Consider the following 19,149-nt stretch of genomic DNA (forward strand, 5'->3'; position numbering starts at 1 on the left):
ATGAACATTTGTGCACAAGTTTTTGTATGGATGTGTTTTCATAATTTTTCTTGGATAAATGCCTGAAGGTGGGATTGCTAGGTCAAATGGTAACTTTATGTTAAATTTTTTGAGGAATCATCAATCTATTTTCCACAGGAGCTGAACCATTTTACATTCCCACTGACATACAAGGATTCCAATAACTCTGCACCCTTGCCAATACTCATTATTTCCCATTAAAAAAAAATTACAACCATCCCAATGGGTGGTACCTCATTGTGGTTTTGATTTGCAATTCCCCAGTGACTAATGATGTTGAACACCTTTTCATGTGCTTGTCAGCTATTTGTATATCTCTGGATAAATGTTCAAGTCTTTTTGCCCATTTTCTAATTGGGACATCTTTTTGTTGTTGAGTTATAAGTGTTCTCTATATACTCTAGATACTAGACTCTTCTCAGATACCTGATTTACAAACACTTCCATTCTGTAAGTCTTGTCTTTTCACTTTCTTGACCATGTCTTTTGATTCACAAATGTTTTTAATTTTAAAAAGTCCAATTTACCTATTTTTTCTTTTGTTGCTCATGCTTTGGGTATTATATCTAAAAATCCATAGCCAAATACAAAGTCATGAACATTCTTCACATCTTCTTCTAAAGGTTTTACAATTTTGCCTCTTATACTTAGGTCTTCAATCCATTTTGAGTTTAGATTTTTAAAGATTTATTTATTTTGAGAGAGAGAGTGAGAGCTGGAGGAGGGGCAGGGGGAGAGAGAAAGAGAGAGAGAATCTTAAGCAGGCTCCAGGCCCAGCTCAATCTCACAACCCAGAGATCATGACCTGAGCCGAAATCAAGAGTTGGATGCTCAACCAACTGAGCCACCCAGGAGCCCTGAGTTAATTTTTATATATGGTGCAAGGTAGGAATCCAACTCCATTCTTCTGCATTTGAATATGCTGGTGTGCCAGCACCATTTGTTGAAGAGAATAGTCTTTCCCCATTGATTGGTCTTGCCACAATTATCACAACTCAATTGGCCAGGGGCGCCTGGGTGGCACAGTTGGTTAAGTATCTGACTTGGTTTTAGCTCAGGTCATGATCTCAGGATCCTGGGATTGAGCTCCGCATCGGCATAGTGTCTGCTTGAGATTCTATTTCTCTCTCTCTGCCCCTCCCGCTCATGTTGTCTCTCTCTCTAAATAAATAAAATCTTTAAAAAAATCAATTGGCCACAGATGTACAGTTTATTCCTGGACTCTCAGTTCTATTCCATTGGTCTACATGTCCATCCTTATGCCCATGGGTTTTTGTTGTTATTGCTGAATACTTGTTTGATAGTATGATACAATAAGTCTTTGTCCCTTGTTCCTGGCACAGAACTCCTAAAACCCTTGAAATTTCCATGATGATGTACCTCTCACTCATATCACCATGACACAAAAGCTTAGGGGGGGCCTTAGATAGCTTCCAGTTTGGAACTTTCAGTCCCACCACATCCTGACCTCTAGGAAAGGGAATGGGGGCTGGAGACAGAGTTAATCACCAATGACCAATGAAAATCTACATAGAAACCCCTGAATTACAGAGTTCCAAGAGCTCCTAGCATCAAGGTGCTGGGAGGGTGGAGGGCTTATACCCCTCCATGCATACCCCTTTCCTCCCTGCCTTGCCTTATGCATCTCTTCCATTTGGCTGTTCCTAAGCTGTATTCTTTTTAATCAACCAGTAATAGTAAGTAAAGTGCCTTCCTGGGTTATAGGAGCCATTCTAGCAAATTAACAAACCGGATAAGGGGGTTGTGGGAACCCGATTTATAGCTTGTTGGTCAGAGGTGCTGGTGGCCTGGGACTTGAGACTGGCATCTGAAGGCATGGGGGCAGTCTTGTGGGATTGAACCCTTAACTTGTGGGGTCTGCACTAATTCTTGGACATCCAGTTGGGTGTCCACAGAGAATGAGAGAATTGTTGGTGTAGAAAAGCCAACACCTTTGGTGTCAGAAGTGTAGTGAGAATAAATACAGTTTTTAGCTTGGATTTTTTTGTTGGTTTTTATTTTTGTCAGTAAAGCACAAATAAGTAACACCGTGATTTATAATCTTTTCTTTTAAAATATTTTTCAAACACGATTTCCTTATAAATGACCATGATTCCTAAAGGTATATTTAACAACTTTATTGAGATATAATTCACTTACCATATAATTCATTCATTTGAAATATACCATCCAATGTTTTTTAGTTTATTCACAGGATTGTACAACCATCAACACAATGTACTTTCAAAACACTTTCATCCCTTAACAGAAACCTCATTAGCAGCCAATCCCCATTCCCACCTCCCACGCTCCACCCCCAGTCAAAGCAACTACTTATCCATTTTCTATCTCTGTAGATTCTGAATGTCTCATAAAAATGGAATCATACGTGGGTTTTTTTTTTGTGCTGACATGTTTCACTTAGCTTAATATTTCCAAGATTAAGCATGGTCATGGTATATAGCATATATCAGTACAGATGACTCTTGAGCAATGCGAGGGTTAGAGTCATGGACCCCTGACATAACCAAGTCCAGTATAACTTTTGATTCTCCAAAAACTTAACTACTAATAGCTTACTGTTGACCAGAAACCTTACCAATAACATATAGTCAAATAACACATATTTTGTATGTTACATTATACACTGCATTCTTAATAAAGCTAGAGAAAAGAAAATGTTGACAAAATATATTTACAGTACTATGCTGTATTTACTGAAAAAAATTTGTGTATAAGTAAACCCATGCAGTTGAAACCCATGTTGTTCAAGGGTCAACTGTATTTCATTTATTTTTATTGTCAAATAAATATTCAACTGTATGGATGTACATTTTATTTATGCATTTATCACCTTTTGGGTAAAGTAAATAATGTTATAACTGATGGTTTCCAGAGGGGAGATGGGTGGGTGGGTGGGGGAAATGGGTTAAATAGGTGATGCAAATTAAATTAAGGAGTGCACTTGTGATGAGCACCAGGTGTTGTACTGAAAGTGCTGAATCACTATACTGTACACCTGAGACTAATATTACACTGTATGTTAACTAACTGGAATTTAAATTAAAACTTAAGGGGAGGTGCACCTGGGTGGCTGTTTCAGGTACATGTCCCACTCTCAATTTTGGCTCACATCATGATCTCAGGGTTGTGGGATTGAGCTCTCTGCTGGGGTCCGTGCTCAGTGCAGAACTAAAGACTGTCTCCCTCTCCTTCTGCACGTCCCTCATTAGTGGCTCTAATATAAATAAATAAATCTTAAAACCCCAAAAACCTTAATGGGTGCCTAGGTGGCTCAGTCAGTTAAGCATCCAACTCTTGATTTCGACTCAGGTCATGATCTCAGGGTTGCCAGATCTAGCCCAGCACTGGGCTCTGCACTGGGCATGGAGCCTACTTAACTTTCTCTCTCTTCCTCTGCTCCTCCCTGCTCCCTCTCTAAAAAAAAAGTAAAACTTAAAAATATATATATATATAATATTGCTATGAACATTGTATATAAGTTTTCAGTAACAATTTTTATCTTTTTTTTAAAGATTTTATTTATTTGAGAGAGAGTGAGAGCCAGAGAGATCACAGAGGGAGAGGGAGAGGAAGAAGCAGACTTGCTACTGAGTAAAGAGCTTGATGTGGGGCTCGATCCCAGGACCCTGATATTATGACCTGAGCCAAAGGCAGACGCTTAACTTACTGAGCCACCCAGGTGCCCCAGTAACAATTTTTATCTTAAAGTCTATTTTATTTGATATTAAGAGAGCCAATCCGGCTCTTTTGGGTACAATTTGCATGGTATATCTTTTCCATCCTTTTTTCAACCTACTCTATCTTTGAATTTAAAGTGTGTCTCCAGTAGACAGCATATATAGTTGGATTATGGTTTGTTTGTTTTTTTAATATTCTGCCAATCTGGGGCAGACTGGATCTCTTTGAGGTTCCTGGTTATGTAGATTAATGGTTTTCATCAAATTTGCTACATTTGGGGCCATTATTTCTTCAAATATTCTTTCTTCCCCTTTCTCTCCTTCTTGTGGGACTTCCAGTATGTGTATTAGCCCACTTGATTACATTCCACAAATCTATGAGTTTGTTTTTTTTTTTTAAGTAGGCCCTGTGCCCAACATGGGGCTTGAACTCACAACCCTGAGACCAAGAGTTGTATGCTCTACCAACTGAGCCAGCCAGGCATCCCATAAGTTTTTTTTTTTTTTTTAATACTCCTGGCTCTTTATTGTTATGGTTTATGTGGAAAGACAATATTCTCATACTTTCCTTTAGTTTTTTGGGCATGCTTTCCATTAGTTCTTTGAAAATATTTAAAATAGCGACTACAATCTTTTTGAAAGTAACTCCAATGTCTGGGCTTCCTCAAAACAGTCTTTATTGAGTACTTTTTCCCCCTCTGAGTATGGGCTATACTTTGTTTTTTTTGCATATTTCATTTTTGCTGCTGTTGTTGGAAGCTAGAAATTTTAAATAACAAAGTGACAACTCTCGAAATCAGATACTCCTCCCCTTCCTGGGCTTATTGTAGTTTAACAAATTTCCTGAACTAATTCTGCAGAGTCTGTATTCTTTGTCATATGTGGTCACTGAGGTCTCTACTGAGCTTAGTGGTCAGTTAATAATTTGAAAGAGATTCCTTAAATGCCTTGAGGCTCAGCCTTTGCTGAGAGAGTGTATGTGTGTTGAGACATGCCTTCAATACTCTGGCAGGCAGCTTACAATACTGCATTGGCCTTCAGCCTTCACATCCTGCTTGTACAGAGCCTCAAGATCAGACAGAGCTTACGGCCTTGTCAATTCTTTCTTGGGCAGGTGCACAGCTCTGTGCATGTACCTGGTCTTCTAGATTCCCAAGAATATGCTGAAACTTTTGAAAGCCCCCTATGAACACCTCATTCCACAGCTTTTCCTTTTCATTTTTTTTTTTAAAAAAGGGTTTCTTTTTTTTTTTTTTAAGATTTTATTTATTTATTTGAGAGAGAGAATGAGAGAGAGCAAGCACATGAGAGGGGGGAGGGTCAGAGGGAGAAGCAGACTCCCTGCCAAGCAGGGAGCCTGATGCGGGACTCGATCCAGGGACTCCAGGATCATGACCTGAGCCGAAGGCAGTCGCTTAACCAAATGAGCCACCCAGGCTCCCCCTTTTAATTTTTTTTAGCTGGCTTCTTATTTGCCTCAACTATTAACATCCCCACAGGCAGCTGTGATATTAAACAATTGCTGCTGATGGTGTATCACAAGTGTCCCAGGAGACAAGGCCATTTGCACTGAGCAAGAGTGAGTCAAGTCAAATAAAAGGCAAGGTCTGTGAATGGAGATTTCCAAAAAACTACTAGACAGGTCATATAATGACATTTATCTGGGAAAGGTGCTTTTGGGGGAGGTCTAAACCATTCTTGCCTCCTTTAGAGGCTGTAAGGTTGCTGTATTTCACCAACTGGTGGAGATGTTGGTTCTCAAGGCCATCAGAACACTGTACAGAGGGGGATGGGAATAGCACAAGTTAAAATGTCACCAAGCTTGCTATTCTGAGATGTAGCAAATTTTCTTAAATAAAAGTTCTTTGGATTTTTGTAAGCCTGTGGTTAATTTCCAGAACTCTGAAAAAGCTGATTTTGAGAATTTCTGCCAGCACTGCTTTTATGGAGGAGATTTTCAAAGGTCCTTACTTCACCAGTCCTGCTGATGTCCTGTGTGTAGTATTATATGTGGATGTATATTTACATTTTTCTTGGGTATATAACTGGGAGTGGAATTCCTAGGTCACATGGTAACTCCACATTTAACTTTTTGAAGAATTGCTAAACTATTTTCCATCATAGCTGTGTGTTTTACATTCCCACCAGCAATGTATGAGGGTTCCAATTTCTCTACATCCTTGGCAACATTTGTTGATGGTGATCTTTTTTATTATAGCCATCCTAGTAGGTGTGAAGTGACACCACATTTTGTGGGGGGGTTTCTGTTTTGTTTGTTTTTTAAGTAAGCTCTATGCCCAACGTGGGGTTTGAACTCATGACCTTGAGATCAAGAGCGGCATGCTCTACTGACTGAGCCAGCCAGCCACCTCACATTGTGTTTTCAATTTATATTTCCATGGGGCACCTGGGTGGCTCAGTTGGTTAAGCGTCTGCCTTCAGCTCAGGTCATGATCCCAGGGTCCTGGGATCGAGCCCCGCACTGGGCTCCTTACTCAGTGGGGAGTCTGCTTCTCTCCCTCTGCTTGCCGCTCCCTGACTGTGCTCTCTCTGTGTCAAATAAATAAATAAAAATCTTTAAAAAAATTTATATTTCCACAATGACTAATGATGTTGAACATCTTTTCATGTGTTATTGGCCATGTAGATAGCTTTTTGGAGAAATATCTGTTCAAATCATTTATCTATTTGTAAACTGGATTATTTGGCCTTTTTTATTATTGAGTTGTAAGATTCTTGATATATATATTCTGGATACAAGTCCCTTATCAGATATATGATCTTGATATATTTTCTCCAAATGGCAGGTTATTTTTTCACTTTCTTGATGGTATCATTTATAGCACAAAAGATTTTAATTTTGCTTTTATATATTTTTCTTTTGTTGCTTATGCTTTTGATGTTGTATCTGCAAAGGTTCTGCTTAACTCAAGGTCACTAAGATTTGTTCCTACATTATCTTCTAAGAGTTTTACAGCTTCAGCTCTTACATTTGGGTCTGATCCATTTTGAGTTAATTTTTAGTATGATGAGAGGAAGGTGCTCAGTTTCATGCTTTTGTATATATGGATATCCAGTATCCCCAAACCATTTGTTGAACAGACTATTCCTTCCTCTGTTGAACTGTCCTGGCATCCTTATCAAAAAAATCAACTGACCATAAATGTAAGGGTATTATTTCTGGACTCTCAATTCTACCTTATTGATCTACATGTCTATTCCTATCTTGGTACCATACTGTCTTTTTTTTTTTTTTTAAAGATTTTATTTATTTATTTGAGAGAGAGAATGAGAGAGAACACATGAGAGGGGATAGGGTCAGAGGGCAAAGCAGACTCCCCGCCAAGCAGGGAGCCCGATGTGGGACTCGATCCAGGGACTCCAGGATCATGACCTGAGCCGAAGGCAGCCGCTTAACCAACTGAGCCACCCAGGCGCCCGGTACCATACTGTCTTGATTACTGTAGGTTTGTTGCAAGCTTTGAAATTGGGAAGTATGAGTACTCTTATTTTGTTGTTTTCATCAAGACTGTTTTGGCTATTTTGAGTTCCTTGCAATTCCATATGAATTTTAGGCTCAGCTTATCAATTTCTAAAAAGAACTTAGCTGGTATTCTGATAGGGATTACAGTGAATTTGCAGATCAATCTGGGGAATATTAACATCTTAAAAATATTAACTATTATGATCCATGAACACGAGATGTTTTCCCATTTATTTAGATCTTCCTTAATTACTTTCAACAGTGTTTTGTAGTTTTAAGGATATAAGTTATATACTTCTTTTGTTAAATTTATTACTAAATATTTTCTTTTTGAGGCTGTGAATGAAATTTCATTTTTGAATTGTTCATTGCGAGTGTGTAGGAACACAATTGATTTCTGTATACTGATCTTACACTCTGTAACCTTGTACTTATTTGTTAGTTCTAGATTTTTTTTTACTAGATACCTTAAGATTTTCAATATATAAAACCATGTCATCTGCAAACAGAGATAGTTTTAATTCTTCCTTTCAAATCAGGATGCCTCTTGTTCTTTTTCTGATTGCTCTAACTAGATCTCTAGTCTGATGTTGAACAAAAGTGGCAAAAGTGGCTATCTCTGTCTTGTTCTGATCTTGGGAAAACTTTCAGTCTTTCACTATTAAGAATGATGCTAGTTGTGTGTTTTTCCTTAGATGCCCTTTATCAGGTTAAGGAAGTTCCTTTCTATTCCTAGTTTGTTGAGCATTTTTATCATGAAAGGTGTTGGGTTTTATCATATGCTTTTTCTGTCTCTGCTGAGGTGACCAAGTGGTTTTTGTCTTTTATTCTATTAATACTGTTCATTATTTTAATTGATTTTTGGATATTAAACCTACCTGGTATTCCCAGATAAGTCCCACTTGGTCATGACATACAATTAGTTTTATATGTTGCTGGATTCCGTTCACTAGTATGTTGTTGAAGATTTTTGCATCTATAATCAGAGGAGATAGTGGCCTGCGGTTTTCTTGTGATGTCTTTGATTGCTTTTGGTATCTGGCTACTAATGGCCTCACAGAATGAACTGAGACGTATTCCCTCCTCTTCTATGTTTGGAAAAGTTTGTGAAGGACTAGTACTAATTTTTCTTTGAATATTTGGTAGAATTAACCAGTGAAGCCATCTGGGTCAGAGTTTTTCTTTGTGGGTAGTTTTTTCATTACTAATTGAGTGTCTTAACTTGTTGTATAGGCCTATTCAGATTTTCTATTTCTTCTTGAGTCATTTTCAGTAATCTATGTCTTTCTGGGAATTAGTCCTTTCATCTAAGTTATCTAATTTACTGGAATACACTATTCTTAGTATTCTCTACTAATCCTTTTTATTTCTGTATGGTTTGTCCCACCTGTTTTGGTAAATAAAGTTGTATTGGCATAAAGCCATGGCCATTCACTTACTATGGCTGCCTGTACTAAAACTTCACAGTTGAGTAGTTGTGACAGAAACCAAATATTTTTGGCCCACAAAGCAAAAAACATTTACTACCCAAGCCTTTATAGAAAAAATATGCTGACCTCTGGCTAAGAAGAATAAAATAATACTTGAAGTACTCAGGTCAAACTGAAGCAAAGTGCTTTTGAGAAAGTATTAGAGGCAGTTAAAAAGTGTGGAATGAATTAACTGTGATCTAGTTTTATTTATAAGTATCAGCTCAAAGCTTCATTCCAACCCCTCAGACATCATCATTTCTGGGGAAACAAACACATTTCCAGACCAGATTCAGTATAAAGACTGAGCTTCTTGGGGGAAATCGGAGGGGTAGACGAACCATGAGAGACGATGGACTCTGAAAAACAAACTGAGGGTTCTAGAGGGGAGGGGGGTGGGAGGATGGGTTAGCCTGGTGATGGGTATTGAGGAGGGCACATTCTGCATGGAGCACTGGGTGTTATGCACAAACAATGAATCATGGAACACTTCATCTAAAACTAATGATGTAATGTATGGGGATTAACATAAGAATAAAAAAAAAAAGACTGAGCTTCTTGAAATAAAGAGGAAATTCAAAAACAAAAAGTATTTAGGGCAAGTATTTGGGAAGAGTGATAAATACTATATTGTGACTAGTTTTGTTCCTTAGTTGAGGGTCCTGTAAATCTAGGGGCCTCTTTCTGAAAGCAACATAAAGGCTCAAAAAGCATAGCTTTCTCACTGACTCTTGAATAGCATGAAGGGCTAGGGAAGAGAGATCTTCCATCTCCCCTCCTGGCTTCACAAAGGTACAGTGAATCAGTTTTATCTTTAAATGCCCATACCACCTTGCAAATTTACCATGACAGCATATGTCATACAGATTTTACCTGTTTGTGACTCTCTCGCAATTCATCCCAGCACCTGCAGGCTCTGTGTAAGGTACACTCCTCAACCCTCACATCACAAACACTCCCCGACTTCATCTCCATTAGCTACACCTGAACTGTCTGCAATCTCTGCCTACCATAAGGGCCAGCAACATCCAATTCCTTTCAGCAGGAAACCAAAGGTAGAGTTCCCACATGAGGAAAAACTCCGTAAATAGCATCTATCTACGGTTAGTAACTCCCAAGAGGAAATTATTCCAGCTAACAGGTGATACATCACAGAAAACGTCCTAGGTGTAAAATTATTCCTTTTATGGAAGCCTGGGCAATCAGACCCTAACAAGCTGCTATGGGTGAATCATTATAATGTTATTATCATGTGTAGGAGCAATGGGAATGCCCATTATTCCAGATATGATGTGAAGTTTCCTACAAATATATTGTCATTCCAGCTTAACCCTCAGCCCTGACAATAAGAAGTAACTGGGGCTGAATGGACGCCATGGGCCTATCACTAAAAGGCTCTGTGACTAAGTAAGTCCCTTAAATTATACCAAATAACTACCAGGTTACCTGAGGAGACAAACTTGCCAGTGTAATACAAAGATGAAGGGTTAGAGCAAAGGTACTTCAACTCTCCCTCATCTATGCCTCATTCTGAGATAAATGCTAGGCCATCATCGAACTCTCCCCTCCCTGAGAGGCGTCCCATACATCACCAAGTTCTAGCTATTTCACCTCTAAAATCTCAAGCCTTGCCTCGGGCACCTGGCTGGCTCAGTCATTAGACCATGTGACTCTTGATCTTAGGGTTGTAAGTTTTAGCCCCACATTGACTGTTGAGATATAAAATCTTAAGCTTTGCCTATCCTGTTCATCTCCAACACCAGTGCTTCCATCTAAATCACACATGGCTCACTTCTCCTGGGAGTTGCAGAGTGGAGGAGACTCCCAAAGTGGAGAGAAGTATTCTTTCCATCTTTGCTCACTCTTCACCTTTCTCATCCATGTCTTTACTCCAGAACATGCTACATGGCTTTCTTCCTGTATCTGCCTGTTAACTAGCTTCCCAGCCTCCAGTCTTCGTGGTGGTCCCTCCTCAACATCACTGATTGCATTATTTCGACCACATTATGCTGCAGAGAAGGAAAATAAATCATATCACTCTCACTTGAAAATCTGCTGCAGAATTCCAACTGCCAGCAGCATGTACCTCAGTCTTGCCCCCACCCATCTCTCAGCCTTGCCCATCTAGCTGCCTCTTATGCATCCTATAGGTATCAGCCAAAGTGATGACCCTAGACTCCCAGAAAGAGCCATTCACACAGTTTCCTTTCTAAGTGCACTTTTATAGCTGGCAAAATGCAGCTTAGAGGCCCCCTCTGTTGTGGGTCCTCTCTGACCTACAGTATTCTCTTATGGCTCCCACAGTACTCTCTTCAAATGTCTGACAGTCTTCTAAGTGCTAGAATCCCACATTTATACTTTTCCCACTAGGCTATGGAAGACCATTCAATGGCCAGAATTAGCTAATAAAGATCTAAAGCCAAACATCCTGTAGTCAAGTATCTGGTGACTGGATTAGCCACTAGGAATGAAAAAAGGAAGCAGAGGGCACCTGGGTGGCTCAGTCGTTAAGTGTCTGCCTTCGGCTCAGGTCATGATCCCAGGATGCTGGGATCGAGCCCCGCATCAGGCTCCCTGCTCAGCGGGAGGCCTGCTTCTCCCTCTCCCACTCCCCCTGCTGTATTCCCTCTCTCCCTGTGCCTCTCTCTGTCAAATAAATAAATAAAATCTTAAAAAAAAAAAAGGAAGCAGAGCAGAAAGTTACCACTTTCATCATGAAAGTATATGAATTAGTAGGGCGCCTGGGTGGTGCAGTCAGTTTTAAGTGTCCAACTCTTGGTTTTGGCTCAGGTTGTGATCTCAGGGTTGTGAGATCAAGCCCCACATATCAGGCTCTGTGCTCAGTGAGGAGTCTGCTTAAGACTTTCTCTCCCTCTCCTCCCTCTGCCTCTCTCTCCTGTGCCCGCTTGCTCTCTCTAAAATAAAAAAATAAATCTTTAAAAAAGTATATGAATTAGTAATATTCCATTAAAGCCCTTAAAATAGAGTCCCAAAACTACTTCCCATAAACCTACAGGTTCCAAGTGGCTCTACAAAATTCCTCAACAATTCACTTCTCAAAACTGTGCCCGAAATTGTTTACAGGATGAATATCTGTAATCTGACGGAGTACAGTAGAGTCAATGGGCCAAAGTTAAATTAAAATTCTTACATGATCCAAAGTTTGGATTTCTTGTAACCTCTATTTCTCTTAGGCCTGGGCCTATTTCTTCTGCCTCACACCTGTACCAACTTCAGTATAACACCTCTACATTGCATCAGACCAATTCCTGAAGGCAGCCAAAAGCTTACCTGAGCCGAGATGCCAATGAGGAGCAGCCACTTCTGGTACTCGTCAGTCCGGTAGTGGATCATCTGGCACCCTGCCAAACTGGCATGTCTATCAAACATCTTCACGGGTTGAGAGTCACCTTCCATGCTCCAGTGGTAGACTGTGGTCTCAGTCACCAGGGCAACAGTGTTCACAGAGACCCATTTCCAGAAAACCACCTCTTCTGCCATTGTATGAGACTTCATTTTACTCTTCATTTCAATATTAAAGATTTGAAGTGTCTTCCCAGCTAGTATTTGATGTGATGAAGATTAGAGAAAGATAAAAATATGAAAGACAAATTTACACTCTTAATTCTGAATCCTTTTGATATTACTCTAAGTTGTACTACTTACAGCTAATCTTAGATTAAGAAGGGAAAAGAGCTGCCTGAGTGCAATTAACGACACTTTGATGTCTTAATATTGAGAAGAGTCTTCTTCTTCAGAAGAATGTAAAAGTGTATGAAAACAGAATGTATGAATAACAATCAGAAATTAGTTCTTTGGAAGCAACTATCAAGACAATCAGTTTTAAATTGGTATCTTCTAGTTTTAAAATACTTTCCTGGATAAGTTAGCAAAAACAAGACATTCTTTCTTTGTCTGGTGTCTCCAACTTTTAGGAAAGAATACTATCATCCCTTCAAATTAAACATCTCCAGATAACAGGGTCATTTTGTCTTAAATTCTTAAAAGCTGTCAAATAGAATTTTCTACAATGTTGGAAACGTTCTGTACTTGCACTACCAGTACAGAAGACACTAGCTACATGTGGCTATTAGGCATTTGAAATGTGTCTGGTAAGACACATTTAAGGAAACTGAACTTTCACTTTCATTTAACTTCAATTAATTTAAATGGAAACAGCCTCACATGGCTAGCATCCAATAGGACAGCTAGGTTTTAGAAAAAGGCTTTAGCATCCATCCTCTGGCAAGAGACTCATATTGTTTCCACCTCTGATAAAAAGCTGAGTTCTGATCTTTGTATCTGCAAAACTGAAAGCTAACATGAAATATTGCTTCTCCCCAAATCAGGACAAACACAAGGATTATTTCTCTGACCACTTCTATCTGGCACTGTACTGGATGTCCTAGGTACTGTAATAATGCAAGAAAAGTGAAAGGCATAAAGATGAAGAAGGAAATAAAACTGCATTTATTCACAGACAACATAACTGTTTACAAAGACAATCCTAAGGAATTGACCAATCTACAAAGCCATTATCAGAACTAATAGGTGACTATTAACAACACTGCAGGGTATGAGGTCAATATACAAAAATATCAATTGAATTTCTAGAGGCCAGTAGCAAACAATTTGGAAATAAAATTTTTAAAAGAACTGTAATATCACTAAAAGGAAAAAAAATCCCTGTCAACCAACAATCCTATATCCAGCAAAACCGTCTTTCAAATATGAGGGAGAAAATAAGACATTCCAAGATAATAGAAGCTAAGGGAGTTTGTTACTACTAGCATTAAAGGAAGTCCTGCAGATTGAAATGAAAGGACATTAGATAGTAACTTAAATCCACATGAAGAAATAAAGATCTCAATAAAGGTAAATACATGGGTAATTATAAAAGCTTGTACTACTGTAATTTTGGTTTATAACCCCACTTTTTGTTTTCAACATGATTTAATAGACTAAAACATTAAAAAATCAATGAGTAGTCTAAAAGCTAGTATTATAACTGGTTTGTAACTACATTTTTTGTTTTCAGTGTAACTCAAGAGATAAATGCATTAGAAAGAATTATTCATTTATATTTTTGGATAAATTATGTATAAAGATGTAATTCTGTGACAGTAACAATAAAAGAGGGGGGATGGAGATGTAAAGGAACAGAATTTTTGTATGTTATTGATGTTAAGCTGGTAAAATTTCAAATTAAACTGTTATAACTTCAGGATGTTAAATATAGTCCCATAGCAAACATAAAAAATAGCTATAGAATGTACACAAAAGAAACAAGAAGAAATTTAAATGTTTTCATGAAAAAAAATCAACTAAATATAAGCAAAGATAGTAATGCAGGAAATGTAGGACAAAAAAGTATAAAGTATATAGAAAACAAATAGTAAAATGATAGAAGTCCTTCCTCATCAGTAATACATTAAATGTAAATGGATCAAAAGACATAGACTGGCAGGCCGCCTGAGTGGCTCAGATGGTTAAGCGTCTGCCTTTGGCTCAGGTCATGATCCCAGGGTCCTGGGATTGAGCCCCGCATTGGGCTCCCTGCTCAGCGGGGAACCTGCTTCTCCCCCTGCTCATGTTCTTTCTCTCTCTCTGTATCTCTGTGTCTCAAATGAATAAATAAAAAAACCTTAAAAAAAACCCAAACATAGACTGGCAGAACAGATATAAAAACATGATTCAACTATATGCTGTCTACAAGACTCACTTTAGATCCAAAGACACAAAGAGGTCAAAAGTGAAAGGATGAAAAAAGATATTCCATGTAAATTGTAATCAAAAGAGAGCAGGGATGGTTAATTTCACACAAAATAAACTTTGAATCAAAAAAGACTGAAAGCAACAAAGAAACACATCATGCTAAGTGAAATAATCCAGTCATAAAAAAACAAATACTGTATGATTCTACATATATTAGGTATGTAGACTAGCCCAAATCATAGAGACAGAAAGTAGAATGGTGGTTTCTGGGGACTGGGAGAGGAAGGAATGAGCAGATACTGTTTAATGAGGACAGTGTTTCAGTTTTGCAAAAGGAAAATAATTCTGAAGGTGGATGGTTCTGATGGGTGTACAACAATATGAATGTATTTTAAGACCACTGAACTATACACTAAAAAATGGTTAAGATAATAAATCTCATTATATGTATTTAGCCACAATTCTTAAAAAATGAAAAAACCTGGAGATTTCAATACCCCAGTCTCAATAATAAAACAACTATACAGAAAAATATACTTAAACACTATTGACCAATTCTACCTAACATCTTTACAACACATTAGCCAACAAGAAAATACAATACATTCTTTCCAAGTATATCTGAAACATATTCTAAGATAGATCATATGCTGGGCTATAAAAAAAAGTCTCAAGAAATTTTAAATTTTGAAATCATATGAAATAAGTGATCTGATTACAACAAAATTATTAAAAATCAACAAAGTGTGAGATATTCCCAAACTCTGGAATTCAACCACACACTTCTAAATAACCCAAGGGTCAAAGAAGAAATTACAAACAAAATCAGAAAATATATGGAAGTGAATTAAATAAAAAGTACAACATATCAATTTTGGGGTTGCAGCTAAGGCAGTACTTAAAGAAAAATATATTATTTTAAGCATCAAGATCAGAAAAGATCTCAAATCAATAAAGTAAGTTTCCATATTAATAAACTACAAAAAGAGCAAACTAAACCCAAAGCAACAAAAAATAAGAAGAGTAGAGCAAAAATCAAGGAAAGAAAAAAGAAAAACAATAAAGAAAAATCAATAAAACAAAAGTTGGCTTTTCACAACAATCAAGAAAATGGGACGCCTGGGTGGCTTAGTCAATTAAGCATCTGCCTTCAGCTCAGGTCATGATCCCAGCATCCTGGGATTGAGTACCGCATCAGGCTCCTTGCTCAGTGGGGAGTCTGCTTCTCCCTCTGCCTGCCTGCTGCTTCCCCTGCTTGTGCTCTCTCGCTCTGACAAATAAATCAATGAAATCTTAAAAAAAAAAAGAAAAGAAAATGGACAAGCCTTAGACTGATCAAGAAAAAAAGATAAGACCCAAATTACCAAAATCAGAACTAAAGAGAGGACATCATAGGTGATCTTGAAAAAATTAAAAGGATTATGAGTGAGTAGTATGAACAATTTTATGTCAACACATTAGAGTGACTTAAATAGAGGACTTGGACATAAATTCCTAGAAAGAAAATTACCAAAACTGACACAAGAAAGAAAATCTGAACAGATTTACAGCAAGTAAAGGAATTCTTAGTTTAAAATCATCTAACAAAGAAAAACCCAAGCTCAGAAGGCGTTCACTGTTGAATTCTATCAAATACTCAAAGATGGTAAAGTAACAAATGTTTCACAAACTCAGAAAGCGGAAAAGGGACCACTTCCCACCTCATTCTGTAAGGCCAACACTAACCTAATTCCAAAGTCAGAGACATCACAAGAAACCACAGACCAATTATCACAAAAATAGACAGAAAAGTCCTTAAAATAGGAGTAAACCAAATCCAGCTACATATAAAAACAATCATGGGGCACCTGGATAGCTCAGTCCGTTAAGCCTGTGACTCTTGGTTTCGGCTCAGGTCATGATCTCAAGGTTGTGAAATCGAGCTGAACCCTGTGTAGGGCTCCGCGCTCAGTGCAGAGTCTGCTGGAGATTCTCTCCCTTTTCCTCTCCCTCCCCTACTCCTCCCCCCTCCCCCCCCCCGCACGCTCTCTCTCTAAAAATAAATAAATAAAATCTTAAACTATTTTGAGGGGCGCCTGGGTGGCTCAGTCATTAAGCGTCTGCCTGCGGCTCAGGTCATGATCCCAGGGTCCTGGGATCGAGCCCCGCATCCGGCTCCCTGCTCTGCGGGAAGCCTGCTTCTCCCTCTCCCACTCCCCCTGCTTGTGTTCCCTCTCTCGCTGTATCTCTCTCTGTCAAATAAATAAATAAATAAAATCTTAAAAAAAAAAAAAAAACTATTTTGAAAAATATGAAGTTGAAATACCAACACTATCTGATTTCAAAGTTACCATAAAGCCATAGTAATCAGGTAACTGGCACAAGGTTGGGCATATGGATCAATGAAACAGAATTGAGAGTCCAGAAATAGATCTTTCTATTTACGGTCAATTGACTTTTACCAAAGGTGCCTAGATAATCAATGGGGAAGAATAGTATTTTCAACAAATGGTTCTGGGTGGGACAACTGAATGCCCCTACCCCACCAAAAAAGGAGGAGGGGGAGGGGGAGGTAGCAGCGAGGAAGAAGAAGTCGAAGAAGAGGAAGAAGAGGAAGAAGCAGCAGTAGCAGCAGCAGCTTACATCCTTACCACACACCATACACAAAAATTAACTCAAAACAGACTATGGACCTAAATATAAGAGTTAAAACTAAAAAACCACTAGAAGAAAAAATAGAAAATCATCATGATCTTGGGTTAGGCTAAACACTCTCAGGTAGGACTCCAAAATCATGATCCATTAAAGAAAAAAACTGGTAAACTGGACGTTATCAAAATTAACCAACTGAGCCACCCAGGTGCCCTGGACGTTATCAAAATTAAATTTTTTTCTTCAAAAGATACATTAGGAAAATAAAAAGATGAGCTACAAATTGGGAGAAAATATGCAGATCACACAGTTGATACATAAAGAACCCTTAAAATTCAATAAGACAAATAAGCCAGCTAAGAAATGGACAAAAGATTTAAACAGACACTTCTCTAACAAGATACATGAATGGCAAAAAAATAAAATAAAAAAGATATACAAATGAAATTGCTATAATAAAAAAGACAATATCAAGTTTGCATATATGTTGCAAAAACTAGAATCCTCATACATTGTTGGCAGGAATGTAAAATGGTACAGCCATTCTGGAAAACAGTTTGGTGGTATCTTAAAAAGCTAAAAACATTTACCATATGATCCACCAATTCCACTCCTAGATATACATCCACACAAAGACCTGAAGGCAAGTGTTCATAGCAGCAATATCCTTAATGGCCAAAAACTGGAACCAATCCAAATGTCCATTAAATTGGTAAACAGAGAAACAAAATGTGATATATCCATGGAAAAATGGAGTACTGGAATCTTACTCAACCATAAAAACTACTAATACAAGCTACAATGTGGATGAACCTCAAACATACTATGCTAACTGAAGGAAGCCAGATAAAAAAGACTGTATGTTGTATGATTTCTTTATTTGAAATGTCCAGAAATCTATGGAGCCAGAAAACAGATCAGTAGCTGCCTAGGGTTGAGGGTGGGAGTGGAGAATGACTGCAAACAGGAATAAAGGAACTTTTTGGGGCAGTAGAAATGTTCTAAAACCAGAGCATGGTGGTGGTTCCAAACTCAATAAATTTACTAAGAATCACTGAACTCTACACTTAGAGTAAGTGAATTTTGTGTCATATAAATTATACCTGAATAAAATGATTAAGAAAGAAAAAAAGACTGGGGCGCCTGGGTGGCTCAGTTGGTTGAGCGACTGCCTTCGGCTCAGGTCATGATCCTGGAGTCCCTGGATCGAGTCCCGCATCAGGCTCCCTGCTCGGCGAGGAGCCTGCTTCTCCCTCTAACCCTCCCCCCTCTCATGTACTCTCTCTCTCTCTCTCATTCTCGCTCTCTCAAATAAATAAATAAATCTTAAAAAAAAAAAAAGAAAGAAAGAAAGAAAAAAAGACTAAAGTTCAACTGTAGGATGGGGGTACCTTTAAGTTTCAAAAAGCCTGGGATCACAGAGGAAATTTCCTATAGTTCAAAAACTTGTCAAGCTGTCCTTAGACTGGTTAAAAAGAACTTCCTTTACATGATGTGCAAAATATTTAGAATCACAAAGAATAAAACAAAACAAGAAAACCCTACCAACCTCTTAGGAATCAACCTGCTGTCCTGACAGATTCTGTTGTCAGGGTGAAGAATGTGCTACCACAAGGGGGCTCCATCTTACCACCTCGCCCCTCCCCACCTGGGCCAAGAGTTAACTGCTAGGCTGGCACTATTATAAGCCTATATGCAATCTACCTCTAAAAATTAAGGAAAAAGGGTAGTGTTTGTAAAAAGAAGCACACATGAATATTCAAAGGGCTATGTTTCATAATAAAGTAAAAAACATACTTGGGCCAGTAATGCAAGTGGTCAGTCAACTTTTTCTATATAGGGACATATAAAATCTTTGTCACATATTTGTCTGTTTTTACAACTCTTTAAAAATATAAAAACCATTCTTAGGTTGGGGCTGTACAAAACCCAACAGTTTACTGATCCCCTCACTTAGAGTATTAATGTTCCATTAAGGTGATGAGCAACTGATGAAGAATTCTTACCCCCCCACCCCCGCTTCCTGCTCTTTTAGTCAAGGGTAAAAATGTATCTCTGGTTTTAAAATATTCACCACAAAAGCACCAGTAGAGACTGTCTGAAGAGAGACTGGGGTGAGTGAATCTGC

At 38.3% G+C, this 19,149-nt stretch overlaps 1 protein-coding gene across 4 annotated transcripts in view; it reads right to left on the minus strand.

Annotated features, from left to right (window-relative positions):
• The window catches only part of CLTCL1 (clathrin heavy chain like 1), a 100,713-nt gene that overhangs the window by 65,767 nt on the left and 15,797 nt on the right, over nucleotides 1-19,149 (minus strand). For all 4 annotated transcript variants that reach the window (XM_064578009.1, XM_064578010.1, XM_064578007.1 and 1 more), the window contains exon 3: nucleotides 11,967-12,235. In XM_064578009.1, coding sequence (XP_064434079.1) covers nucleotides 11,967-12,235 — 269 coding nt within the window. The remainder of the gene's footprint in view (nucleotides 1-11,966; nucleotides 12,236-19,149) is intronic.

This window comes from Mirounga angustirostris, unplaced genomic scaffold (genome assembly GCF_029215605.1).
Source record: "Mirounga angustirostris isolate CCGP_5_RB_7025 unplaced genomic scaffold, mMirAng1.0.hap1 SCAF_14, whole genome shotgun sequence".
Taxonomy (NCBI): Eukaryota; Metazoa; Chordata; class Mammalia; order Carnivora; family Phocidae; genus Mirounga; species Mirounga angustirostris.